We start from the raw sequence: 27636 nt of genomic DNA, 5'->3' as shown, positions 1-27636 counted from the left end.
GTGTGAATGATGTAGAGGAGCCAAAAGGTCTTTTCCAACAGGAAATCAGTACTTGGATATCCTTTCTTATGGCCTTGCTTTTTTCTTCTTGCTCATAGTAATAGTGCATAATTCAGCCCTTATGTTCCAGGTTGGTGCATACAGTAGAAGGAGCAGGGGGTATTACCATACACTTTTTACATGGAAGTTGTAAACGATAATTGCTTAATAGCATTGTCTGGACATGACATACTTTTGGGTTTTTTGTCAGACAACAAAAAACAAGCAAACTAAAAGCGCAATTACAATATAGGGGTATCAGGGTCTCTTAAGAAAACTAAGAGAGTAACAGCAATATATGCATCACATGAAAACAAAAGAGACAAGAAAGGTAAAAAAAGTCCTAGATAACTAATCCACCTAGGGGCAGTAGTCTTAAAAAAACCTTCAGGTTGGAGTAGAGACCCACCCTTACCCAGCTCTCCAGTGAGCCAGTTGAGGGTTCCTTTACTGAAGCCACTGCTGCAACAGAGTTTCCTTACCTCCCACAATACTTTCAGAGTGCTAGATACTAAGTGTGCAGGTGATCACATCCATCATCACAGGTGTGAGCTCATTCTCTGATTCAAACCCCCTCACATGTTTTTCTCTCCCCCGATGCAGTAGGCCTTGAGCTTAGCGTTTCAGAGCTCACTCCTGTGAAGAGAGCAGTAATGACTAGGGCTCTCTTAGCAACATCCTAGCAACGTCCTTCCTGGCAGTATTCCGGTCAGGCTTCAGGAGGTACTGTACGTAAATGGCCCACACTTTATAGCAAGGGCAATATTCAACTTTAGTCAAAGATGCATAGTTTGTTTTGATCTACAGATGCCTCTTATCTGCATAAGCAGTTTTTTGGTAAAGGTAATCCTTTAGACTGGGTTCACATTGGTGCGATGTCAGATCTAGTATGTGATTCGCAATGCACGGCAAATGACATGCGATGTCTGTGCGATGCAAACTCAGCCATACAGATTGTATGTATGGCTGAAGTCACATCGCATTCAGAACAAAGTCATGCAGGACCCTTTTTTTGTTTTCACACCTGATTTGACAGTTCTCACTGTGATATGTGAACTGATCTGGGGCTGTCACTAACTTTGGATTGACGCTCCCAGCGATTCACATAGGGCAGTGTGAACTGCCTGCGAGTCAGGTGCGATGCGGGAACCCGCAGTGGATTCGCAGGGTTTCCTGCATCGCAGCAATGTGAACCGTGCCTTTATCTTTTAAAAGAACTGTCTGCGTTACTCTTTAGCCTTTGATAATTTTCCAACTGTTAGTTCAGTGCATGTTTGAAAAAGGCCAAATTTGTTGGTTGTAAAACTGTGGAAGCTACGTTTAGTGAAGATAGAGAGAAGGGTGACCCTTTTTCAAACATGCTCCCTATAATCATGTCAGCCAAACCAGCCCTTTAAAAATGAATACTTATTTTTAGGCTTAGTCCTCTGATGGCTTATTAAAGGTCTCCATGGGTATTCATGGTAGCATTTTCCACTTCCACAACCACAGTTTTGACAGGTCTTGCTTGGTTTTAGACAAAGCAGCAGTGTCACGTCACCCATAGGTACAATAAATCTACCAGGAGTGACGTCTTTCTACACACCATGCCAGGACACAACTGTGAAGTGGGGATCAGTGCCACCTTCCTTTTCCATGCTGTTGACTGCCTCGACTCTTACATAGATTCCTACACATTGATATTGTAGCACTCATCCTTAAAGCATTTGTTAACCTAAAAAAAATTATGTATCCTGTCCCTTTTAAAGCATGTTATACAGCACAGTGCTTGTGCTGTGTAATTTGGCACCCTGTATCACCTGAAATATCTGGCTGATCCTGCATGCTATGCCTTCCCCTCTGTAAACTGACCATGGTTCATCATGGCTGCTGAGCCCTGACACTGTGGTCAGTTTACATGCCTCTGTCAGCCACTCTCTCCTGTCTGCTCTCCTCTTTGCTCTCCCCTTTCCCCTCCCTACCTGTCAGCTCGTGACAGTGCCCGTCCCTGCCCCTCCTGCTGCTGAAAAAAACAGTATGGTATTTTCATAGCATCCACTCTGTGTCCTAATGCTGTGTCCCCCTGTGTGTGAGATTTATATATATAAAAAAAAATTATAATTGTAATTTCAGAGCACAGATCGGCGCTCACGTAACTGGCCAGCTTTCTCCTCCTCTCCTCTCCTTGTCCTGCCTGAATTCAGCAGGTGAATATCTGCCCCACCTGCTGGCTCTCTGAAATTAGGTATAGTCAGCATTTTTTTTATAAATCACACAGACAGGGAGACACAGAGCGGCTTAACAACCACTTTAAGTCTGCATAGTTTCTGAAAAGAATGTTCTGAATTGCTCCTTAGCACCCTATTAGGTTCAAACCTTAAACGGAGCAATTAAAGAGCAATAAAAGCATACAAATGGTTTCACTGGGGCAACACTAAGCCCTTGTACACATGGTCGGAGAATCCGTCGGAATGTGTCCTATCGGACCGTGTTGTCAGATAATCCGACTGTGTGTGGTATGCATCAGACTGATTCCGTCGGACCCAATTTTCCAACATGTTGGAAATATTTTCCGACCAACTGGTTCGATCGGACATACTCCGATCATGTGTAGAAAATTTTGATCGGACCAAGTGCCACGCATGCTCAGATCAAATTCCTAGACCAAAGCTATTGGCTACTAGCCTGAACTTAGTCCCATTGTAACTAAATAACGTCATCACGTTCTGAATGATCGGATTTTCCGACAACTTGGTCCGACTGTGTGTATGCAACAGTTTCGGACACAATCCGTCGGACAAAATCCAACGGATTTGGCTGGCAGAATGTCCGACCGTGTGTACAGGGGCTAAGAGCTGTGGAAAATGTAGTGTAACCACACCTTCCATATTCAAAAATATCATACAAACTGAGTAATGAGTGGTACATGCTGATATTGGTGCCCAAAGGTCTAGTGTATATTCACCTAACGTACAGATTGTTAATCCTGTACCATCCTTTATTTATCCAGATGATACCCCAGATGATCCTGATAATGACTTCCGAATAGTAACTTCAAATGACACAGGAGGGGGCAGGAACTGGAGCGATTATGAAGTCCAATCTCTGCTGCACATCTGGTCAGATGAGATGATATCCCGTCGGCTGGATGGCACCTTCAGGAACAAACAGGTCTTTGAAGAGATCTCACTCAGACTGATGGAGTTTGGGATCAACAGAGACTGGAAGCAGTGCAGAAGAAAGTACAAGAACCTAAAATACGAATATCATTGCATTCAAAAAGACGAAAACAATGAAAACCAACGTACAATGAGGCAAACAGTAAAATTCTTCAATCAGATTGATCACATATTGCGACATCTTCCAAAAGTTACAGCACAGGTTGCTGAAAATGAACCATGTGGTAGTGTCCCAAACCAAGCAATCTGTCTAGAGGAGTCCAAATCATTTAGTGGAGCAGAGAACCTCTCAGGTAAATATAATATTTATTTGGGTTGCATCAAAGAAGATCAGCCATATGCAGCTTCAGATTTGCAAGCAAGGCAATAGATTTAGGTTTCCCTTTTGCCAATCAGGCCATGTACAAGAGAAAGATAAGAGGTACTTTAGAGTGGCAGCAATACTGATCACCACATGTAAAAAATAAGTCTCTCCAACTGATTACTAATCATTTAAGCTAAGAGAAGATTACACTGTTCAAAGTGATTAGGGGGATCTCTACACATTAAAAGACTAACGGCCAGCCATAGACGGTGGTTGCAGTAAAGAAAATCATTTGATTCGCCCATCAACACAGTCAGTGTTGATGGAGCAATCCCTCCCACTAAGCCATTGTGTTCCCCTGGCAGGGGCGGCTATAATGGTTACTAGGAATAATTGCAGTTTAGCACCTGTACAATATTTCTTTTTGTGAACTAAACATTTGTGGTTGAAAGGCTCCTATGCCACTACTGTTAAGCTTAGGTCCGTATCTTCTGCCAGTTGTGGCAGTGGCTTGTCCACCCCATTCTTTCTCCTGAAGGAGTGTTGCTCCTGCTGTCACTTTGATATGGTACAGACTTTTACTTGTCTTTTTGATCTCATTCACATCATTCACATTTGATCTGTAAATCCTGTATTTCTGAGATCTATTCTTCTATTTTAACAGAAGAAGAAAGTTTAGTGACACTCAGTAATCAAGCATTATCTGCACTAAAGCGAAAAACCTCCCCCAATGGTGAGACAAGTTTCAGTTGTTTTAATATTGATCAACACGTATTCTAATTGCAAAATATGTTGTATTATAAAAACTATATGTGGTTATAATTCTATTATTCTATTATTCAGTATATTGATTTATTTTTTCTCTTTCACATGGTTTTATTTATTTTCCTTTCTAGCCCATTGAGAGACCCAGGAAGTCTTTTTTTTTATTTATTTTTTTAAATTCTTTATTTACGGATTGCAGGTAATACAGAGACAAACTGTAAAAGACACAAATCACTCAGTTTTCCAATATGACAAAAATACACAGTTAACACTTCGTGGGGGACTGGAGGAAGCCTATCAAATTATGGCAGCAGCAGCCCCAATCATGTCTAGACCACTACATTATCCCACTCCAATGATCCGGCACCCCAGTGACCACTTATGAGCCAGGGCAGTCCCCGGGGCGATCCCCCTCTAGGCCCAATCTGGGGGGCCTCCATCATCGGTCACCTTCATTCTATAAATCATAGAGCTCAGCCGGGATCACCTCGAGGGCCGCTAACCCCTGGCTGGGAAACTGAGAGAACAGAATGGAAAAGTCCTTGCAATCACCATTTATTTTAATTATACTTGGGGGTTAGGGGATAGGAAAAAAGAGGGGGGGAGCAAATGGGCAGGAGAAGGGGATAGGGGTAGAAAGAAAGAAAGACAGAGCATGTTAACAGTACCATGAGGCAGATGGGGGTCAAGGGGGTGAGAGTGGGCCAGAGCGGTCCACCCAGGAAGTCTTTAACTCCCAGGTCATACTGGGGTTGATTTACTAAAACTGGAGAGTGTAAAATCTGGTACAGCTATGCATGGTAGCCAATCAGCTCCTAAGTTGTTGAGTTTTAAAGTAGAACTATAGACAAAACTTTTTTTTTTTCATTTTGGATAGAGTAAGAGAGGCTTAAAACCCCTGTCAGATTTTTTTTTTCGCCATCTGAGGCGCATTGCAGAACTTTCTCTTCACTTTCTGTCCCAAAGCCAAAGAGGAATTGAGGGAAAATCCCTGCAAACTAAGGGAATTCTTTGGGGACCCCAGATCACTAGAACTAGTGCCCCATTGGAATATTCCACCTCTTTTACTTTTCTGGGGAAAACCTAAACGTTGAGGTTTTCTTTTGCTTTCACTTTCAATGTTAACGGTAAACAGGACAAATGGAGAGGGTGAATCTCCTTAACAGGGGCACATACAGTAATAAAAATGAACAGGTGTTCTAATCCCTCGTCACTTTATCCAAAACCTTTAAAAAAAAAATTTGCCTTTAGTTATACTTTAAGCTTTGACAAAAAAAATGGAAGCTGATTGGTTTCTATGCACAGCTGCACCAGATTTTGCACTCTCCAGTTTTAGTAAATCACCCCATTGTCTTCATGAGGATTGCTCACTAACAAACAACAAAAAACTGTAGGCCAGCACAGGATAACCCCTCCTATTACATGCATGTCTCCTTTTTTTTGCTGGTACCTCAGGGAGTATGAACATTTTCTTTTCTTCAGTTCTGTTGTGTTAAAGACTAATCTCATTTTTTTTCTGGCACGTTTTTATTCTTTTACTATAGGCAAAAAAATTGTAGGCTAACTCAGGATATCCCCTCCTACCACCAGCGTGCCTTCATTTTTTTTTCCTTCAGCTCTGTTGTGTTGAAGACTAATCTAATTGTTGTTTTCTCACCTCCAACCTTCCCGTATTACCATACAGAATAGCAGATCTCCAATGAGTCCTCCTTAGTATTCTTGTTTAAGGTGTCGGCAATGGTTCCAGTTGTTGTGCTCCAATCAGCTTACTGTTACCAAGCCAAAGCTCTTTATTCAGGTCTAGACATTCCACACAAAATCTACTAAATCCATCATGGATTCCCTTCACCAAGTATACTTCTCGGACATCGAAGATGCTAACCTATGTACCTCCATCTTAATGGAGAAGCAGTGATTCCTATGTTTTGCTGTGGGGTCCCTGCAGCGCCAGTTCACGCATCCTATACATTGCTATAGGGTCCCTTGCAGCACCTGTTTGCCTTGCCTTTCAGCCTCTGATTTGCACCTCAGGTTTTACTAGTCTTGCTGCTCTTTCGTGGCATCCTCATTGTGAGATGCCTAGATGACCTCCTATTGAGGAAACTGTCAGCTCCAGCTCTGTCAGACAGCTTTGACCATCTAGACATCACAGCAGTTCGGATAAAGCCTGAATCTTGAAAAATTGTTGCTGGAACTGACATATTATGAGAATCTGGGTCTCGTCATGGACACAGCTAATGCTGGAGTGTTTCTTTTAGAGGAGAAACTTATGGCACTCAGGTCTTAGAATTGAACTCTCCAGACCAGGAGCTGTCAGACTCTGTGTTCCTGCATGAGGTCCTGAGGGTTGCCTCATTTGAGCCAGTACCATTTGTCTAGTTTCACTCCAGACATTTGCAATGCAACATTTGTCATTGTTGGACAAGTTGATTGGGTCTCTGGACAGACCAGTTTGTTCGTTGCCAAGGCATAGGTGTCCCAGGCTCTGGGGTCCTTCCTGTTGGGTTCATTCCTCTGTGTTAATGATCATGCTCTTGGTTTCACTGCTTTGCTACAAATTAAGGCATGCTGTTAGAAGGAGAGGTTATCCTGGACCAGCCTAATTTTTTTCCCAGTGTTCAAATTCTTCTATAGGCAGCAATGTTAACCAAAGGTTAAAGAACTTCCCTGCCTTTCAGTGGACTACAAGAAAATAATTATATGGCAAATTTTTCTCATCATTTATCTGCAGACCAACAAAATAAAGTAACAGGGTTGAGATTAAGGAAAATTGTTATCCATACTTACCATAATTTTCCTTTCCTGGATCCTCCCCATGTCAGCCTATTATGAGTCAAGTCTGCCCTCTCAGACCCCTGCAGGACCACCTCTTTCTTAGCCCATAAAGGGTGGATGTCTGCCCACACCAGTTTAACAAAAAATACCCGCCTTGCGACGGATGAACTGGTGGGAATCCTCCGGCTGACATAGGGAGGATCCAGGGAAGGAAAATTAAGGTAAGTATGGATAACGATTTTCCTTATTCCTGCACCTTCCCATGTCAGCCTACTATGGGATGTACCAAGCTCATCATCAGCTGTATCCGCTGCAAAGGCTGGGAGAAAGATCTTCCAGTTCATACAAAATTATGTGGCCACCTTTAGGTAGCCCGCTCGATACCAGCCTAAGGACTATCTTGTCTGGGAGCACCAAACAGTATGGTTCTCTAGATGAGAAGGCGCATAATTCGGAGACTCTTCTGGCCGAGGCAATGGCTAGCAAAAAACAAAAAAACTGTTAAAAGAAACAATGAATAAGAGAAAGCTTGATCAAACAGAGGAACCAGCAAGGTTCTCAAGACTAGCGTTAAGTCCCATTTTGGGAAAAAAAAACTATTTCAATGAAGGTCTGATTTCTATGGTTCCCCCTAAAAATCAGATCACCAACATCTTGTACATGACATAGCTGACAAGGCGGGGATTTGACCCTTCAGAGAATTATAAGCTAACCCCTTATCGAGACCACTCTGCAGAAACTCCAAAATGTTTGATACTGAAGAAGATCCAAGGACCCAACCCCTTTCTGTTGTATTCCAGATCTGGTGATAGGTTACACTAGTGGACCTCTTATTATTATTATTATTATTATACAGGTTTTATATAGTGCCGACAGTTTACGCAGCGCTTTACAACATTAGAGTAGACAATACAATACAATTCAAGATAGGGGGGATCAGAGGGCTCTGCTCTTACAAGCCTGTAATAATGTCTCCGCTACACGGCCCGAGAGATCCAAGCCAGTTAAGACCCCTCTCACTTCCAAATCATTAACTTCAACCTCCTGGGGTTCGGGTGTCAGGCCCCACTCTGCATACGGAGATTGAGATTGGTGAGCCCAACTTTATCCTCCAAGCCAGAGGGAACCACGTCTTCCTGAGCCAGTAAGGTAGGGCTACTATTGCTGTGACCCCTTCTCACTGAAACTTCAGCAAGATTATGAGCCAATGGAAGCGGCGGGAACACATACACCAAGGGGAAGCTCCAGGGCCTGGACAGAGCACCCTGACCCAATGCCTGCGGATGCCAGGTCCAGGAGAAGATGCAAGGAAGTTGACAATTGCCCTCTGATGCCATAAGATCTATCGAAGGGGTCCCCCAGACCCTGAAGATCTTGCATAGGTACTTAGCTTGAGTCAAAGCCCAAGTCCATCTGCTAAAACATTCTCGGGCCCTGGGAGATGAGATGTTGTAAGAGAGCCAAGATTCTTCTCTGCCCACTCGAAGATTTGACATGCCACTCGAAGGAGAGGGCGACTTCTTGTGCCCCCTTGATGAGACACATAAGCCACTGTAGGTTTTTTTGTCCGAAAGGATCTTGACAGCTTGACCTCGCAACATAGGTGGGAACGCATCTGACAGCATCCAATCCCAGGAAAGTTGACCTCTTTGGGCCACAAAAGTTCTATTGGCCTTGAACCTGCTGTCCCAGGCACTATGCCCCCCAGTCTGCCAGACTGGCATTGGTCTTCACTACCCTTGTTGCCAACAGCTCCCGTATATATCCTTGTAAACATTGCCTCCTTTCCAAATTCGAAGGAATTCATATTTCTACGAACAAGGTCTGAAGAGGCCTTGTTCTGAACTCGAGACGATAACGCGATCAAATGGCAGCTACAATTCAGGCATCCTGTATTTTGCCTGCCTAAACCTCCCCGAATTGGGCTAGTTTTGCTCCTACTTGAGAGGGCTGAGCGGAGACACCTTCAGAAGGACTTATCTGCAGCCTTAGGAGCTTTGTTGGCCCTGAGCTTGGAAGGCTTCCAGAAGGTCGAACCGGCTACGCTTCCACTGAGAAGCCTACCAGGCCTATAAGCACTGGCCTCTCTGAATCCTCCTTTTTTTGGATCTCTTGTTAAACCGAAAGGGCTGGAAGAAGAATTCTCTGACCGGGAATAGAACCCGAGCCACGGCAGTGGGAGCGCACCGGCGGTGAGAGGCACTACACCAGCTGGGAGAGGTGTCCATTGTCTTTTTCTCTTCTGTGGGATTAGGCCAAATCTGCTGCCAGAAACCCGCTGAATTGCTGATTCTAAGTCTTCGCGAAGAGTGGTTTGCGTCTAATGGAACCGAACGCAGACTGTGCTTAGAAGCCTTATCAGCCGACCAATGCTTCAACCATAAGGCTCTGCGGGCTGTGACGGAATGAGCCATTATCTTTGCTGTCAACTTGATATGGTCGACAGCCACTTTGGTCACAAACTCTACAGCAGTCTTGCCAAACTGCAAAAGAGAAGAACTGCCACTTCCCAGACTTTCATCCGAACATCCATCCACTAGCTACGCTACCCACACTCTAAGGGGCACTGCCACAGAAGGGAGTGCTACTGCCGGACTGCAGGCTGTTTCGACCAAACTATACAACCTTTTTAGGACTGCAGTTATTCTGCGATCCATAGGATCCCTAAAAGAGACTGAATCCTCCAGCAGAAGCGTAATGTGGTGGGCGAATCTCTGCAATGAAGCATCCATCTTAGGTGTAGTGGCCCAAGGGGTACAGCTTCGATACGCTATTCTGCACATTGAGCTTCTTCTCAGGCCTAGCCCACTCGTCAGTTACTTCTTTAGTTTCAGAAATGAATGGGAAGGAAGGTAATGATTTCCTTAAATACGGATAGTATCTCTGCTGTTTCTTTGGAGGCAACAATTCTTCCTACCACTCCATCGCATACTAAACAGTCTTCACCAAGGGAGAAACCAGAGCTAAGACCAACGTATGCGATTCCGAGACCAGTTCTGCCACAGATGGATCCAGATCACTATCGACTTCAGAGTTAAAACGCACTGAAAACACATGATCCAAATCTGTAGACGCTGAAGATACAGCAGAAGGAGCAGGATTCCTAGAAACACTCTTTAACCCTTCCTTGACTGCGTGCTTAATGTAGGATTTAACCTGGTGTGCTTTCTTAGCATTGTCCTGAGCCGCCCCCTTGAAGCTAGATGCTCATACCTGCTTTCCTCTGAGGACCTCATCTGAGCAGGCCCAACAGGATCTTTCTTCTGCCTGGGCTGGCGATAAAGACCTATCCGAAGAAGAGGATTCTCTTCTGGGTCTTTGCCCAGATTTGCTCTTTCTAGAGGCTTTCCGATGTCTTGACCTCTCTTGGCTCAGGTCCAAGTGACTAAAGTGAGGTAAGAGCGAGGGAGATCTGGAATGCCGTGACAACGGGCGTCTATCCAGCCATATGCGACACTATGCGATTTGTCATGTCAAAATCCCCCAGACCTATGAGGCACAGGATAATCTAAACATTCTGACAGACAACTAACACAGCAGAAAGTAATGAGAGACCAGGAAGTCAGGCTTAGCAGAGCAGAGCAGTGGATTAATCAGATGGAAGCTGAGATTAGAGTAGTAAAGCAGCAATGAGTCCTCCTGCACACAGAGAGGCTCAGAGAGTGACCCTAGAGGACAGAGCCTGCTGCAAATCGGCAATGAGAATTCTGGTGTTTGCTAGGCAACCCAAAGAGGAAACTGCCTCATACCTCACCTGCCCAACTCTGAGCTTCCTGAAAGACATCCACATAGGGGTGGTAAACTACCAGTCCCAGCCAGCCAAACCACTGTCTGAACAACAAAAACACGGAAGGAGAGAGTGCCAGCACCTGCCTAATGAAGGTATATACAGTCATTTATACTGCCAGTGACCTTTGCCAGTAATACACAGTCATTTATACTGCACCTTAATATCCCAGCACCACGGGAACCCACCTCCTCAGGAGATTTACAGCTTATATGGGGGGGTCTTCTGAGACAGGAGAGGCTAAACCCAAACAGGATGGGTGGTGGATGGAGAAAATAAATAAATAAATATAAATGAATACATAAAAGGCACCCCGGAGCGAGGACAGAAAAAGAACACTGGTGTGGGCAGACAGCCGCCCTTTATGGGCTAAGAAAGAGGTGGTCCTGGAGGGGTCAGAGAGGGCGGACCTGACTCATAGTAGACTGACATGGGGAGTTCCAGGAAAAAACATTACTATCTTTTTTGTTAAACCTTTTTCTTTTAAAGGTGTTTTAACACCTTGGTTTGCATATACAGTAAGTGTGGGGGGGGGGGGGGAGTCATAAAAAAATTCATGTAGTGAACTTAATCATTTGAAATGTAATCATGTAAAGTTATAAGAGTACAATACTTATTAAAAGAGTGGTTCTTTAATATGTTAAAGTTAATATTAATACAGTTAAGATGCTGACAGGCCAAATTACAAAAGAGTTCCAAGATTCAGTTCAGTAAAAAATACAATATAAAAAAACAATAAGAAACTGTATATCTCTTCTGGTCTTAAAGCTGTACTCTAGGACACTTAAAAATTCTCCCTTGTAGTGAGACTGCATCTGCACTGCAACCTTTAACAGCTCTTTTAGGTCAAGCTGGCATGGAAAAGTAGATTTATTTATTTGACTCTCTGCTCGTACAGGTTCCTATTGCTGCTAGACTGGTCCCTTTAACTTCTCCCCAATTCTTTGGCTGCCTATGGTCCTGATGTCAAGACCGATGCAGAATCTATATCCCTATATTGGACGTGAGGAGGCTGAGGGACAGTCCACTGCCGGAGCATGGGGGGGGCACCACCTGTCAGGGGAACAGAAGATTGAGTAAGAACAATTGATTTTAAAGACCCCTAGACCAGGGGTCTCCAAACTTTCTACACAAAGGGACAGTTTGCTGTCCTTCAAACTTGGGGGCCGGACTGTGGCCATTGAAGTAGAAAATGTCCTGGCATCAGTAAACAAATGCCCCATCTTTGGTGTCAGTGAGATGAATTATACCACATTGTTGGTGTCATTGAGTGGGAAGAATCGTGCCCCAATCTTTAGTGTCACTGGTGGTAATCATGCCCCATTGTTGGTGTCAGAGGATTAAATATTGCCCAAAGGGCCACAGTTTAGAGATCAATACCCTAGACCAGTGATACTCCACTAGGGTTCCTCCAGAGGTTGCTAGGGGTTCCTTCAGCATTGGGCAATTTCTGCCTCTTAGATAAGTTCCCACTTACACCATTGATCTTTTTAGCTATCAGTAAGGAGGTAATTCTTCCCAATGACCACAAGTGTAAGGACCATTCTTCCCACTGACCATCACACTAATGTATCATGAGTTGTAGATTTCTAATTTTTAGCAGGGGTTCCTCGAGACCAGAGAACTATTTCAATGGTTCCTCTGTGTTGAAAAGGTTGAGAAAGGCTGCCCTAGACTAAACAAGCAGGCAACCCTTGCAGTGCAGACACAACCCCACTGCAGGGGAGAATTTTTAGGTTTCAGCTTTAACTGACATTCTATTATTGTTCATATTATTGTTTATCTCTAATACCCCATAAAAAGTCAAATTTCTGTAGGCAACACCACTGCTCTGCCTTTCTTACATTATTGGAGAACAAAACTGCATCTGTGGAGCTGTGCATAGTAACTAATCAGCTTCTAACTTCAGCTTGGTAAATTCAAATTAAATTACAATAAAACCTGGAAGCTGCGCGACCTGTTTCATTTAGGGCACCTGGTGGACCCCAGAACAAGAAAGCTGTTGACCTTCTCGGAGCTCCAGGCTAAGCATGACCTCCCCCGTCAGATGTTCTACAGCTACTTACAAATCAGACATTTTGCACAGGCCATGGCCCCTCACCTACAGTTTTCCCCGCCCTCTCCTTTCGAGCAGATAATTCTGTAAGGATGGAATCGCAGAGGGTTGATCTCAGACATTTATCGCATCCTCAACACACACCACTTTCAAACGAGGGGTAAGCATTCCTACATGAGACGCTGGGAGAGGGAATTGGGTGAGGAGCTCCCCCTTAAAGGCTTGGCAGGGGGTGTGGCGCCAGGCGGCCAAGTCCTCTCTGTGTACACTGTACAAAGAGAACTCCTACAAAATCCTCTTTTTCTGGTATCAGACCCCGGACATACTCCACAAAATATTCCCCTCCACCTCAGACCGCTGCTGGCGATGTCTGAAGGAGTGGGGTTCCCTGTTCCACATCTACTGGGCCTGTCCCCTGATTGCCCCATACTGGCTCATGACCCGAAGGCTGCTCCAGCGATTATTTGACGTCTCAGTGTCCCACTCCCCTAAATTTTTCTTACTAGGCCTGTCCCAACCCACACTGGCCAGGCCGGGTCGGAAGCTCCTTAGGCATGTCCTGACAGCGGCTCGCTGCCTGATAGCCCTAAACTGGAAAAATCCATTGCCCCCGTCTAGGGAGGCCTTATACTCCAGGATCAAGGATGTTGAGCTCATGGAGAAAATGACTGCCAGGGTGAGGGATAGGCTTGAGGAGCATGACCTGGTCTGGGGAGGATGGCGGCTGCCGGAGGATTGATGGCGAACCGGTATGGATATGGTGATGTAGACCGCTGGCGTTCCATTTCCTTTTCTTTTTCTTTGCTTCTCTCTCTTCCACTCTTTTTGTTAATACTGCGGATGGTCCTTGTTCTGTTTTAAATCTGGCATATAAGCTAGGCGGCAGACCCTGGGTGGCCTCTTGGTTCCCAGCACGGATAACTGACTTTTGGTGTCTTTCGTCCCGCTGTGCACCCTTGGTCGGATTGCCTGATCTCGCTGCACCTCCCAATACTGTGTTATTCTGCACTGTCTATCTACACTGGGCCCCTTATATTTTGGGAGCCATACTGCTATTGCTGTATGCCTGTACTATTACTTTTGTTATACGACCACGAAAAATAAATAAACTGTTATTTGAAAAAAAAAAACTGGAAGCTGAATGCTTACTATGCACAGCTGCACCAGGTTCTGGGTGCATCTGTTTAAGTAAAGCTCCCCCAGAATTAGGGCCGTTTTTAAGGCAGGGCAAAAGGGGCAGCTGCCCTGGGCCCTTTCATTGTTGTGGGGCCCAAAGCAGCTGCCTCATACTTGCCAACTAGCCCAGTTTAAATTCCCTTGTCTCTTGCTGTGTCCTGATATCTCAGTGTGAAGTGATGCTACTAATGCTGCCCAGCTCTGCCCTATTGTACAGATGACTCACCTGCAGACCCTGTGTTTACATGTAAATAACCAGCATTCATATGTAAATAGCAGCAGCATTCATAAGTAAATAGCTGCATAGATATGTAAAAAAAAAGGTGACATCCATATGTATAGCATGACCCCTAGAGTGAAGAGATGAGGTGCTGTAACCTCTAGGAATGAATCAGTGAGCAGTATTACTGTACAGTAATCTCAACAAGCAGAAATCATGTGCTGTAACCTCTACCAACTAATCAGTGAGCTGTAATGTGTGCTGTAACCTCTAGCAACCAGTCAGTGAACGGTAATGATACACTGTAACCTCTGGCAACCAATCGCAATTGCTGCCTGATCTGATTCAGTAAACTGATTTTGAGTCTAGCTGCTATTTATTGTATGTCTCAGAGCAGGTGGAGAGCAAAACTTCTTGGGGGGGGGGGGGGGGGATAAAGAAAAGTTTTGCCCAGGGTCCAATCAATATTAAAGACGGCCCTGCCCAGAATGCTGAACTAACTTATCAAAAAGGTAGATGATTTTGAATGAGAAATTCAGAAGTAAGATCTCTGGTGGCCCCAGCAGGTTCAGAAAATCAGCCATTGAATGAAATGAAAATCCACCTATAACTGTTATAGGTGGACATACTGGGAAAATGTCTTTCTTGATCATACATCACGGGACACAGGAGCTTCATTACATAGTGGGTTATATAGGCACCTCTGGTGATTGGACACTGGTTGACCCCAATTAAGGAGAATTCCTCCCCTATATAACCCCTCCCATCTGGGAGGCACCTCAGTTTTTTCGCCAGTGTCTATGGTGATGGTCACGTAAAACTTTAGCTCTATGCAGGTCCCTGCGAGGGCCTAAGGGCTACAACAAACCGGATCCATACCTCGGGCTGATATTTGACTCCCAAGATGGTATGGTACCCGGGCCTCGTCAACCGAAGAAGCGAGGTTTTGCCTGTAAGTCCTCTCCATTGGAAGACTGGGCTCTGGGAAAACCAGACTTGGTGTACTGTTTATACAGAGCGCACGAAAGTTTCTGGCAGAGCTTTCTACATGGCCCAGGTGGGAGGTTCTTCCGAGAAGGAGCCCCAGATATACCTGAAGGTTGGCTAACAATACCCGCCGTGATGGGTGAAGGCTGGAATTTGTCTGGTTCAGCAATTCCTGCGGCGGGGACAGGTAAGGGAAGTTATCCTGTATATTTAATTATATGAATGGATTTCTTCATTGTGAGTAGTTGTATGTCTTATCTAGTTTCCACCACTAGAGGGAGTAAGAGCAGCCTGATGCATACTTACATGCCTTTCAATACACACGCTCAGTGAAAGCCTGGTTTCTCCAGCTAACTCACGTCTCCATTGCAGTCCCTGCCACAGATGAAGGTAAACAGGGGTCCCACGCAGTTCAGGGGTCTCACGCAGCTCCGTTTTGGGTTCTCCTTCCCCCTGGATTCCGCGGTCCTCGTGCACGCGCGCGGGCGCGTGCACGCGCACCGGGCGCGCTCCTGGCCTAATGGAGGAGGGGGGGGGGTGTGGTTGCGAGCTGTGCACGTCAGTGTGCACGGCGCTGTACTGCGCAGGCGCCAGGCGGCAGTTTTAAAAAGCCCAGAGCGTCAGGGGGCTGTAATGGGAGACACAGGAGCTGTGGGCAGTAAGCATCCGTGGGGATTGGATTCAGGCAAACCTTAAGACACCTACTCAGCATCAGGTTGTGCAATTTAAGCATATATATTATTGTGAGACTTTAAGCACAACAGTGATTGCACTTGTACTAGTACCTCTGCTTTGTAGCCTAGTACTATGTCTCCTCGTAAGAGGGTCTCAGGGGGAGGTAATAAGGGCACTGGTAAATCACCGCCTAGGTCCAGGGGTTCCAAAAGTGCCTGTAAATTACCATCCCCCCCTGCAAGACTGGAGCCAGCCTCTCAAGACGAGTCAGTGCCCCTGTCGGGTTTTGAAGCCTCTCCTAATGTCGCAGCCCCGGTTTATGTCACTGAGGACTCCCTTAGGGCTACATTGGAGGGTTTTGAAGGGAGAATCATGAATTTTATTTCTGCTTCCCTAAAAGATAGCAGGAAAAGGGGTAGATCCCCTCCCTCTGCTGAAATCCCTCTCTCAGATGATTCTTCTGAAAATGAGGAGGGATCCCTATCTTTGGATAGGGATCATGAGCAGTCGGATGAGTCAGAGGAAGAGGAGATAGTCCCCTCCTCCCAGGCGCTCAGAAAACAGGTGCAGTATTATACTGAATTGGTGCGTACCACATTCAGAATGCCTGCTGCTGAAGTAGCTACGTCCTCTGTCTCTTCCCTGGGAGTCAGGAAAGCCCCACAGACTGCCTATTCCTTCACAATTCATCCCTTAATGGATAAATTGATGTATGAGGATTGGGGACATCCCGATAAACTGTTTGCTCCTCCTAAAAGGTTTTCTATGCATTATCCTGTGGAGGAAAGTTTCACCAAGAAGTGGGGGGTCCCATCTGTCGATGCGGCTGTTTCTTTTGTGAATAAAAACCTAACTTGTCCGTTGGATAATGCGCAGGTATTCAAGGATCCAACTGATAAAAAGCTGGAAACCTTATTAAAAGCCTCCTTTTCCATGGCTGGCACTGTGGTGCAACCTACAGTCGCAGCCGTGGGGTTGTGTCAGTTCCTCAAGGAACAGGTTAAACAGATGCTTGGGCTCCTTCCCAAGTGAGGAAGTAGAAAATTATGCAGAATTGCCTCACATTCTGTGTTTCATAATTGATGCGATTTTGGATTCCGTCCAACAAGCATCACGTTTGTCTCTCATGTTGGTTCACATGCGAAGGGCCCTATGGCTAAAGAATTGGGCAGCTGAGCTGTCATGCAAGAAGCATTTGACTGGGTTCCCGTTTAAAGGGGAGCGTTTGTTTGGAGAAGAATTAGATAAGTTCGTCCAAAATATTTCAGGAGGTAAATCTACTCTCCTTCCAGTCAAAAAGAGCAAACGTCCTTCATTCAGGCGTGCTCTCTCTCCCGAAGCATCAAGCTCTAAACAGTGGCGACGGCCTTCTCAGTCCTCCTCTACTAGAAAGGCTCAAGGCCGAGCCCAGGGACAGAAAAAGACTTGGGGGCGAAAGCCTGCCAAGCAGAGCCCAAAAACGTCCTTGTGAAGGCGCGCCCCGCTCGGCAGAGTGGGGGGAAGGCTCCTGCAGTTTGCAGGCGCCTGGCGGGAAGAGATCCAGGACAAGTGGGTGATCTCTTCAATATCTCTGGGCTACAAGCTAGAGTTTCAGGAGATTCCACCTTCTCGTTTCCTAAGGTCAAGGATCCCCAGGGATCCAGTAAAGCAAAAACTGCTATTTCTGGCCTTAGATCAGTTACTATCCCAGGGTGTGATAGTAGAAGTGAACCCGAAAGATCAGGGTTCGGGGTTTCTCTCAAATCTCTTCACCGTTCCAAAACCAAATGGAAGTGTCAGACCTATCTTGGATCTGAAGGATCTGAACCGGTTTTTACATATCCGGTCCTTCCGAATGCAGTCAATTCGCACTGTGGTCTCCTCCCTGCAAGGAGGAATATTCATGGCATCAATAGATATCAAGGATGCATATCTCCATGTGCCAATTTTTCCCGCACACCAAAAATTTCTAAGGTTCGCGGTAGAACAGCGCCATTTTCAGTTTGTGGCCTTGCCGTTCGGGCTTGCTACAGCCCCTCGAGTCTTCACAAAGATTCTAGACCCTCTCTTAGCAATCTTAAGAGCTCAGGGCATAGCCGCCATGGCTTATCTAGACGACTTGCTTCTCATGGAGAAAACTGCAGCGTTCCTAAGTCGCAGCATCACCAAAACGCTAGAACATCTAGAACGCCTAGGTTGGATCATAAACCTAGAAAAGTCGTCCCTACAACCGACTACCAGGTTGGAATACCTAGGTATTATCATCGACACCGCTCAGGGCAGGGTGTTTCTTCCAAGGCTAAAAGCCTTGGCCATTGGGGATCTAGTGCGCCTGATTCTGGGCAGAAGATCTTCCTCCATTCGGTTGTGCATGAGACTGTTAGGGAAGATGGTCACCTCCTTCGAGGCCGTCCCATTCGCCCAGTTCCACTCAAGGCCTCTGCAAGGATGCATCCTTGCGGCTTGGAACAGGAAGCCCCAATCTCTGGATCTTCCTATGCATCTATCCCCAGGGACACGCAAGAGTCTTGTCTGGTGGTTACAAACCAAGAATTTGCTGAAGGGCAAAACTTTTCTTCCTCTCTCATGGAAGATTATCACAACAGATGCCAGCCTGACAGGCTGGGGAGCTGTATTGGAGGAAACATGCTCGCAGGGGAAATGGTCTGCGACCGAGAACCTTCTGCCCATAAATATCTTGGAGATCCGGGCAGTTTACATGGCACTCACAGAGTGGTCTTACAGACTGCGAGGTTTCCCGGTTCGGGTTCAGTCCGACAATGCCACCGCAGTGGCTTATATCAATCACCAGGGCGGTACCAGAAGTCTGGTGGCCCAAAAAGAGGTGAATCGCATACTTGTCTGGGCAGAAAAGCATGTTCCGTGTCTTTCTGCAGTCTTCATCCCAGGAGTGGAGAATTGGCAGGCGGATTTTCTCAGCCGCCAGCAGTTGTGCCCAGGAGAATGGGCTCTGCACCCCGACGTGTTTCAGAACATATGTCACAAGTGGGGTACTCCAGACGTAGATCTGTTTGCATCCAGGTTCAACAGGAAGCTGGACAAGTTTGTATCAAGGACAAGAGATGCACTTGCTCAGGGGTCAGATGCTCTGACAGTTCCCTGGGATCAGTACAATCTGATCTATGCCTTCCCTCCAAGCCCGCTTCTGTCGCGGTTCCTGGGAAGAGTCAAGAGGGAGACAAAGTCGGTCCTTTTGGTGGCCTCGGCTTGGCCCAGGCGACCATGGTACGCAGAAATCATGAAGTTGGCAGTAGGCAGGCCATGGACCCTCCCTCTCCGGCCAGATCTGCTCTCACAGGGTCCAATCTACCATCCTGCTTTACGCAGTCTGAATTTGACGGTTTGGCTGCTGAGACCCACATTCTGAGAGACTGGGGCCTTTCGGGGCCAGTTCTTTCTACTCTGGTCAATGCCAGAAAGCCGGCCTCCAGGCTTGTTTATTACAAGATCTGGAGGACATATGTTTCCTGGTGTGAACTCAGGAAATGGCATCCTAGAAAGTATGTCATTAACAGAATCTTGGCCTTTCTCCAGTCAGGCCTAGAAATGAATTTGGCCATAAGCACTATCAAGGTGCAGATTTCGGCCCTGTCAGTGTTTTTTCAAAAGCCGCTTGCATCACATTCCCTAGTACGGGCTTTTATCCAGGGGGCTATGCGGACAAAACCGCCAGTTAAACCTCCGGTATGCCCATGGGATCTGAATTTGGTTCTCTCGGCCTTACAGGGGCAACCATTTGAACCTTTGCATCTGGCTCCTTTAGTTCTCCTGACTAAAAAGCTGGTCTTCTTAGTAGCCATATCTACGGCTAGAAGAGTATCAGAGTTGTCAGCTCTTTCCAGTAAGGAGCCGTATTTAATTATCCATAAGGACCGGGTGGTCATGCGTCCCAACAGGTCCTTTCTACCTAAGGTGGTTTCGGGTTTCCATTTAAATCAGGATGTAATCTTACCATCCTTTTTTCCGGACCCTCAGTCCACAGAAGAAGAATCTTTACACACTTTGGATGTGGTTAGAGCAATCAGTATTTATCTTCAAGCAACTGCTCAGATAAGGAAAACTGATTGTTTGTTTATTCTGCCGGAAGGCCCTAGAAAGGGCCAGGCGGCGTCAAAATCCACTCTCTCAAGGTGGATCAGGCAAGTTATTTCTCAGGCCTATGGTTTAAAGGGGAAGATTCCTCCTTTTCGGGTGAAGGCGCACTCTACTAGGGCTGTTAGTGCTTCTTGGACAGTGCATCGCCAGGCCTCCCTGGCTCAGATCTGTAAGGCTGCGACTTGGTCATCAGTCCACACATTCACCAGATTCTATCAGGTGGATATCAGAGGGCAAGAGGATATCGCCTTCGGGCGCAGTCTACTGCAGGCTGCAGTTTAGGTCCTCCGGTCCCTGGCGGTCTATATTTATGATCTGTGTCTCCCTCCCCTCAATCTGAGCATTGCTATGGGACATCCCACTATGTAATGAAGCTCCTGTGTCCCGTGATGTATGATCAAGAAAATGGAATTTTTATATACAGCTTACCTGTAAAATCCTTTTCTTGAGAGTACATCACGGGACACAGGGCTCCCGCCCCTCTTGGGTTTTACGTGGTTTCTTATTGCTTTGCTACAAAACTGAGGTGCCTCCCAGATGGGAGGGGTTATATAGGGGAGGAATTCTCCTTAATTGGGGTCAACCAGTGTCCAATCACCAGAGGTGCCTATATAACCCACTATGTAATGAAGCTCCTGTGTCCCGTGATGTACTCTCAAGAAAAGGATTTTACAGGTAAGCTGTATATAAAAATCCCATTTTTTCATAACTGACCTGTGAAAATGAAATTTGTCTGCACTTTTTTTCATAGAACTTCATTGTCCAGATCAAAAGAAACATGCATGGATACACACGCCAACAAAACAGTCACATCAGGATTCTGCTAACTCATGTGAAACTGTAAAACTGATCAGTCTTCCTCAGAGTCATGATAGTCCTTGGGAGCCTCAGCCAACAGGCGCTGTATTAGGACAGCCAAGTGTAAATGACCAGGTGAGATATTACCATGTGTTATTACATGTAACTGTAGATCATGTTTACATAAGCATGTTGATGCTGCAGATTTTCTTTTTACTGTTCATATCTGACTGAGCTAATCATATCTGTACTCCTGAACTGCATTTCAAGTATAACTAAAGGCAAAACTTTATTCTTAGTTTTGGAAAGAGACAAGAGGGATTAGAACACTTGTAAGTTTTTCATTTTGTGTGTTCCCCGTAAAAGAGATTCACCCTCTCTATTTGTCCTGTTTACCATTATCATTGAAAGTGAAAGTAAAAGAAAATCCCACATTTTTGGTTGTCCTGGGAAAAGTAATAGTGGGGAAATATCCTAATGGACACTAGTTCTGGTGACCAAGGGGTCGCCAAGGAATTCCCTTAATTTGAGGGTTTTCTTCTCATTTTCTGTGTGGCTATGGGACAAAAAGTGAAGGGAAATCTCCCCAATGGGACACAGATGGAAAAAGGGAGTTACTACCCTTCCGTGCTCTATTGAGTGGGTTACGATCTCTGTGCACAGAGCAGGAATATTTTCAGATGGTCCCCAAATGTCCCCCAAAATTAGAAAACCACTATCTGATTTGAGAGATTGGATGCCTTGTTGACAGTGCTTGGAGTACTGAATTTAGATTTTCAGCAGAATTTTATGTCCATACCACAGGTGAAATCGGGAATATAAGGCCAGGGAAATGCGAGTGCTTGTGGGGCCTCGAAGGTATGACACAGGGGATCACAAACATTTTCCAGTTTCTCTTTTAAATATTTTTATGGTATGTGCACCCTGCCATATAATAACTGTGTTTTTAATCCTTTTTATTCCTTGTGTTTCTACTAAAAGCAGAAAGGACAGTGCTTCTTCATTCAGGTCTTACTTTTTTGCCAGTCTCTTCACTTAAAGCGGGACTGCGCTGCGGAAAAAAATATTAAAAGCCAGCAGCTACAAATACTGCAGCTGCTGACTTTTAATAAATGGACACTCACCTGTCCTGGGGTCCAACGGTGCCGGCAGCCGAGGCCGATCGATTGCTCGGCTCTCGGCTGCTGCCGCCACCATTCTAGGTGAGGGAATCAGGAAGTAAAGCGAAGCGGCTTCACTTCCCGGTTCCCTACTGCGCATGCGCGAGTCGCGCAGCGCAATAGGAATTGTCCGCCCTGTCTCTGGGACCCGTGTGTGTCCCAGCAGACAGCGCGCAGGGACAGGAAGAGGCATAGACTCCCGTGGGAGTCTATGCCCGGAAGTGGGTGTAAATACCTGTCTTTGACAGGTATCTGCACCCCCCTCCCCCCTGAAAGGTGCCAATTGTGACACCGGAGGGGGGGAGGGTTCCGATCAGCGGAAGTTCCACTTTAGGGTGGAACCCCATTAAATGTTAACCATTTGTTTTTGTTTTTGGTACATTGCATTTTCTGTCATATCTTAAAACTGCAGCATACTGCAGTTTTTGTCCTGCTGGCCCCTACAAATGGAAAGCAGGTCTCCATTTTCATTCCTTTTTTAATCCATCTTTATTTATTTATTTTTATTTTATTTTTTATTTTATTTTTTAGGTTTGTGCATCTTCCAATGAAAAAAAGCAGCTAGAAAAAAGGATTGAAAAAAAAATGAAGACTGAATGAAATATAGAAGCATTGTTTAAAAGAAGAATTAAAGATTAAAATTATTAAAAAGGATTAAAAACGGCAATAAATTTGCATTGCTGTTATTTGTGTTGATGAAAATGGGCATGTGCGCATACCCTAGCAGTCGGAAAACAAAAACTGTTTTATTTGCTATGGGCAAATATGTCTTCCTTTCCTTTACAACTAGCTGACACCTGCCCCCTCTACAGTTTATGGTATGAAAAATCATTTGGATATATATTTAATTTGGCATTAGATAAAGTTATGCTTACTAATAAAGTGTTATTTTCTACAACAAACGTAGGTAAAAACAAAAGTGGGGAGGCGGGGGACCGAGTCAGTGAGGAAGTGTGTTTTCTGCAAAAAGATGTGTGCCCCATGTGTTTCATCTCAAGCCACAGCTTACTGCATTTTGATGGAGATCCCAGGCCATGCACATTGTATGACATGACTTTCAAGGCTGCCATGGTGAAAGGTCACAAGGCAGAACCATCAGGCTGTTAGCAGGGGGGAGAAGGGGTACAAAGTGCAGCTTTGCTGCTGGTCGGGAGCCTCCATTCTCCCCTCAGGACAAGGAGACAGTGAGAGCCAGCGAGCAGCGCCACTTCCCAAAAAGGGAACATAACTCCAAGGAGTTGACCTACTGGGCGGAAGTGGTAAGGCATGGGGATACAGCAGCTAGGGGAGCTCAGGTAAGGTCCAGTGGGGAGTGAGGATGGGGTGTTTGACCATGGGGGTCCCTTCTGGTTTCTCGGCGGCTTCTGCGGCGGCTTGATTGCCACGGTTCCAGGGCGGGTGGGGAGAGGTATCTCTGGCGATGCCTTCCAGTCTGGAATGTCCAACTGAGGCAATCCAAGGGATTCCAGAAATCGGGGTAGGTCAGTTTTGCATTACAGGGTTAACTGTTTGCCATCCTTAGCGGCGGAGAGGCTAAACGGGAAGTCCCATCTGTAGAGCAATTGTGCATCTTGTAAAGCCGCCAGCAATGGCTTGAGAGCAAGGTGTTGCATGAGCGTGCATCTGGAGAGGTCTGGGAAGAAGGTTAATTTGGCTCCATCAAAATCCACGTTTGACTCCTCGGACTTGATTTACGATGCGCTCATTAAGAGAGCATTTGTGTAGTTTACAGATAATGTCTCTTGGCTTATCAGGATCTTCAGAAGGGGGCCGCATTGTGCTCAGGCGCCTGGCAGCCTAGTATTTGCTTAAAGACCCCTTGCAGGGTGGGTATGATATCCCTCGGGCCCCTGGCTTCTGGTAGACCCCTAATGCGTATATTAACCCTGCGGCTCCTGTTTTCTAAATTGTCCATTTGGTCCAGCAGGGCCTGAAGCCTGCGGTCCTGCATTTTGCATTGGTCAGTAAGGGCATGCAGGGTAGGAGTAGTCTCATCCCACTGCATCTCCAGGGCCCCCACTCCACCCCCTAGATGCACTGTGTCCGCCTGCAGGGCCTCAATGTCCTGTCTCAGAGCCTCCACTCTGTGGGCAAACTGCTCCAAATCAGCCTTAGTGGGGAGGGAGAGAATGTGTGAAGGAATGTGTCTATCCCCCCAGGCATCACCTCCATTTGTGTGTCTTTCTAAGCTGTCAGAGCCGGAGGGAGAGGAGGGGGGAGGCAGTGACAGCAAAGGCATGTGAGGGGAGCTGATGGGGGAGGCAGCCCTGGCAGCATGGCCGCCAGGCTCCACCTTGGATGTACTTGCCATTCCTCTGTGGGTCCCAGCAAAAAAGTTGTCCAGCGATTCGGAGTGGCCTTGAGGGGTCCGCTGTGGCTGTGAGATGTCTTGCGCTTCAGTGGCATATTTTGGTGTGTCAATCTCCCCGGGTAAGCTGCCGTTCTGGCTGAAAGAAGTGCGGGTCTCCTGGAGCTCAGGGAAAGCACATCTTCACTCGTGTATGCCGTAGCCATGCCCCCCTGAGCTTTGATTTCTTAGATTTCACTAAAAAGAAAATGCTATACACTACCCAAAACATTTTTGAGCTTTGCAATAAGCCTAGTCGTCGTCTAGCACATTTAGCCAAACCCTTTCTGGAGGATAGAGGTATTTCCCTACCTCCTATCCCTCACATACGGACCTCCACTGGCCAACTTAGCACCTCACCCCATGAGGCTCTGGATGCCCTCATGTCCTTTTGTTCTTTGAATGCCAGTACTGCACAATATCCGGATGATCTCTTATCCAAATATTTGGCACACATTTCTCACCATTTGCTGTCTCCTCACTGGAGCCAAGGACTAGATGCGGCTATCTCTACTGATGCGATAGAGTTTGTGATTTCACGGTTGCCTTCTCATAAAACACCAGGCCTGGATGGTTTCCCAGACGAATGGTATGCTGCATTTAAACATTTATTAAATCCATATCTTCTCAGGAACTTTACTGTGGTCTTGGAGGAGGGCATCCTTCCTCCTCTTTGAGGGAGAAGTTAATCGTTCCTATCCTAAAGTAGCACAAGGATCGACCTATGTGATTCCTACAGACCCATCTCGTTAATCAATGTTAACCACTTCCAGACCGCCGCACGCCGATATACATCCTTATTTTGAAGGGGGATATCATTGTTATGGCAGCAGCTAGTTGCCATAACCCCAGGGTCCTCTTGCTCGGCTGATGGTCCGGTTTCCGATAATAGTGGTCTCTGCAGCGGATTTGCCGAAAGCTCATTTTTATCGGCAACGGGAGACGCCCCCCCCCCCTCCTGCCGCACTCCGCTGCCCTCCGCCACTTACCGGAGCTGTCGGCAGCAGCGGAGGCAATCGGATCTTCACCCTTGCTGGGCATGGAGACGAGTGAGGGGAAGATGGCCCCCACCCGTCTCCATAACAATGCGGTCATAACGTCACTTCTGCCTATAGCTCTTAAAGGGCCCTTTTTGTTTTTTTGTTTTTTATTGCATTTAAGTGTAAATATGAGATCTGAGGTCTTTTTGACCCCAGATCTCATATTTAAGAGGTCCTGTCATGCTTTTTTTTTCTATTACAAGGGATGTTTACATTCCTGGTAATAGGAATAAAAGTGACACAATGTTGTTGTTTTTTTAAAAGCAGTGTAAAAATAAAAGGTAAAATACTTTTTTTTTTTAAACACGCCCCATCCCGCTAAGCTCGTGTGCAGAAGCGAACACATACGTGAGTATCTCCCGCATATGAAAACGGTGTTCAAACCACACATGTGAGGTATCGCCGCGATCGGTAGACCGAGAGCAATAATTATAGCTCTAGACCTCCTCTAGGAGATGGAGATTTTTAAGGGTAAAATTTTTCCCCATTCCACGAGTGAGTGCAATTTTGAAGCATGACACGGGTATCAATTTACTCAGCATAACCTTATCTTTCACAATTTTAAAAAAATGGGCTAAGTTTATTGTCTTATTTTATAATTAAAAAAAGTGTATTTTTTCCAAAAAAAGTGCGCTTGTAAGACCACTGCACAAATACTGTGTGACAGAAAGTATTGCAACGACCGCCATTTTATTCTCTAGGGTGTTAGGAAAAAAAAAGTATAATGTTTGGGGGTTCTAAGTAATTTTCTAGCAAAAAAAATGTTTTTAACATGTAAACAACACATCTCAAAAAGAGGCTCGGTCCTTAAGTGGTTAATGTTAAGATCTTGGCTAAAGTTCTCGCTAACATTTGAATAAAGTGGTTGCACGTTTAGTGAAGAGTGATCAGGGGGGATTTATTCCTGGAAGATCTACCAAAATGACTATTCGGAGGCTCTTTCACAACTTACAATACCCTCATGAGCACTCAGGCATGCGAGCCATTGTCGACCTAGGCCTAGTTCACATCTATGCAGGTTGCAGTTGATGCATTTTTTGGGTGTGTTTTGTGTTTTTTTGCATGTGTTTTTGATGTGTTTTATGTTTTTGGGAGGTGTCTGTTGGCTCCAGGAAAAACCAGCAAGAACACAGGAGAAATGCATAAAAAACACAAGCACTGCATTTTTTTATGCATTCCACTGCATTTCCATGAAAGTCAATGGAACCAAAAACACAACCTGATGCATGAAAAAAAGTTCCTCACCCATTCAAAAAAAAAAAACGCACAGGTAGAAAATGCACAGATGTGAACTTGACCCATAGGAAACCATGTTAAATGGACTGCAGTGCATTTCTCCAAAACTTAAAATAAACTGAAACACGCATAGGTGTGAACCAGGCCTTAGATACTTATAAGCCTTTCGAGAGTGTAGAGTGGCCTGTTTCGTGTACTGCAGCTCGAAGGCTTTCCTCCTCAGATGATAGCTTAGATATGACTATTATATACCAACCTGGTAGCCCGGAGTTCACGTAAAAACTTTTGCTTCAGCTGCTTTCTCCATTATCAGGGGTGTCCATTACCCCATTATTATTTGCTTTGGCCATAGAGCTGCTGCCTGTTCGCATTTGTACATTTTCTTCCATACGAGGCCTCACCAGGTGGCGGACTGACCAGTCGGTCACTCGCCCAAGGCCATTAGGGGCCCGGTCTCAGCCACATTAGAGGCCACTTGCAACGGCTGTATCACATCCCGTGATGCCGATAATAATACTGCTAACGGGGCACTGCTCCCCGCTGGCCTCTCCTTCCCTCCCCTCTGTCCCAGGTGCTTGTACTGTAAGCGTCGTGACATCACCTGGGACGGACGAGAAGAGTGGAGGGGCCGGGAGGAGCAGTGCGCTATTAGCAGTATTGTTATCAGCAGTCACCGATGAGTGAAGCTGAGACACCAGGGCCGCCACGTGATGGGGAGGGGTACAGATGTATGTGCTCCGGGTACCCCCACCCCACCCCACAGTGTCCTCCTGTGTGTGTGTGTGTGTGTCCCCCTGTGTGTGTCACCTATGTGTGCATGTCCCCCATGTGTGTGGCCCCCTGTATGTGTCCCCCTGTGTGTGTGTGTCCCTGTGTGCGTGTCCCCCTGTGTATGTTCTCCCTCCAGTGTCCCCCTGTGTGTGTTCTCCCCCCAGTGTCCCCCTGTGTGTGTGCATTCTCCCTCCAGTGTCCCCCTGAGTGTGTGCATTCCCACTCCAGTGTCTCCCTGTGTGTGTTC

General features: G+C 46.0%; 1 protein-coding gene across 4 annotated transcripts in view; it reads left to right on the top strand.

Moving 5' to 3' along the window:
* PAICS (phosphoribosylaminoimidazole carboxylase and phosphoribosylaminoimidazolesuccinocarboxamide synthase) overlaps positions 1-27636 on the top strand; it is a 174268-nt gene that overhangs the window by 42682 nt on the left and 103950 nt on the right. For 3 of the 4 annotated variants that reach the window (XM_077477436.1, XM_077477439.1, XM_077477437.1), the window contains 3 exons: positions 3029-3490; positions 4166-4234; positions 20789-20970. In XM_077477436.1, coding sequence (XP_077333562.1) covers positions 3029-3490; positions 4166-4234; positions 20789-20970 — 713 coding nt within the window. The remainder of the gene's footprint in view (positions 1-3028; positions 3491-4165; positions 4235-20788; positions 20971-27636) is intronic. The other variant, XM_077477438.1, reaches the window with a different exon arrangement.

Source organism: Lithobates pipiens, unplaced genomic scaffold, assembly GCF_037356315.1.
Source record: "Lithobates pipiens isolate NorthernLeopardFrog02 unplaced genomic scaffold, aLitPip1_a1.2 Scaffold_13, whole genome shotgun sequence".
Taxonomy (NCBI): Eukaryota; Metazoa; Chordata; class Amphibia; order Anura; family Ranidae; genus Lithobates; species Lithobates pipiens.
The sequence above is the reverse complement of the archived record's forward strand: the minus strand, read 5'-3'. Positions and strand labels throughout refer to the sequence as shown.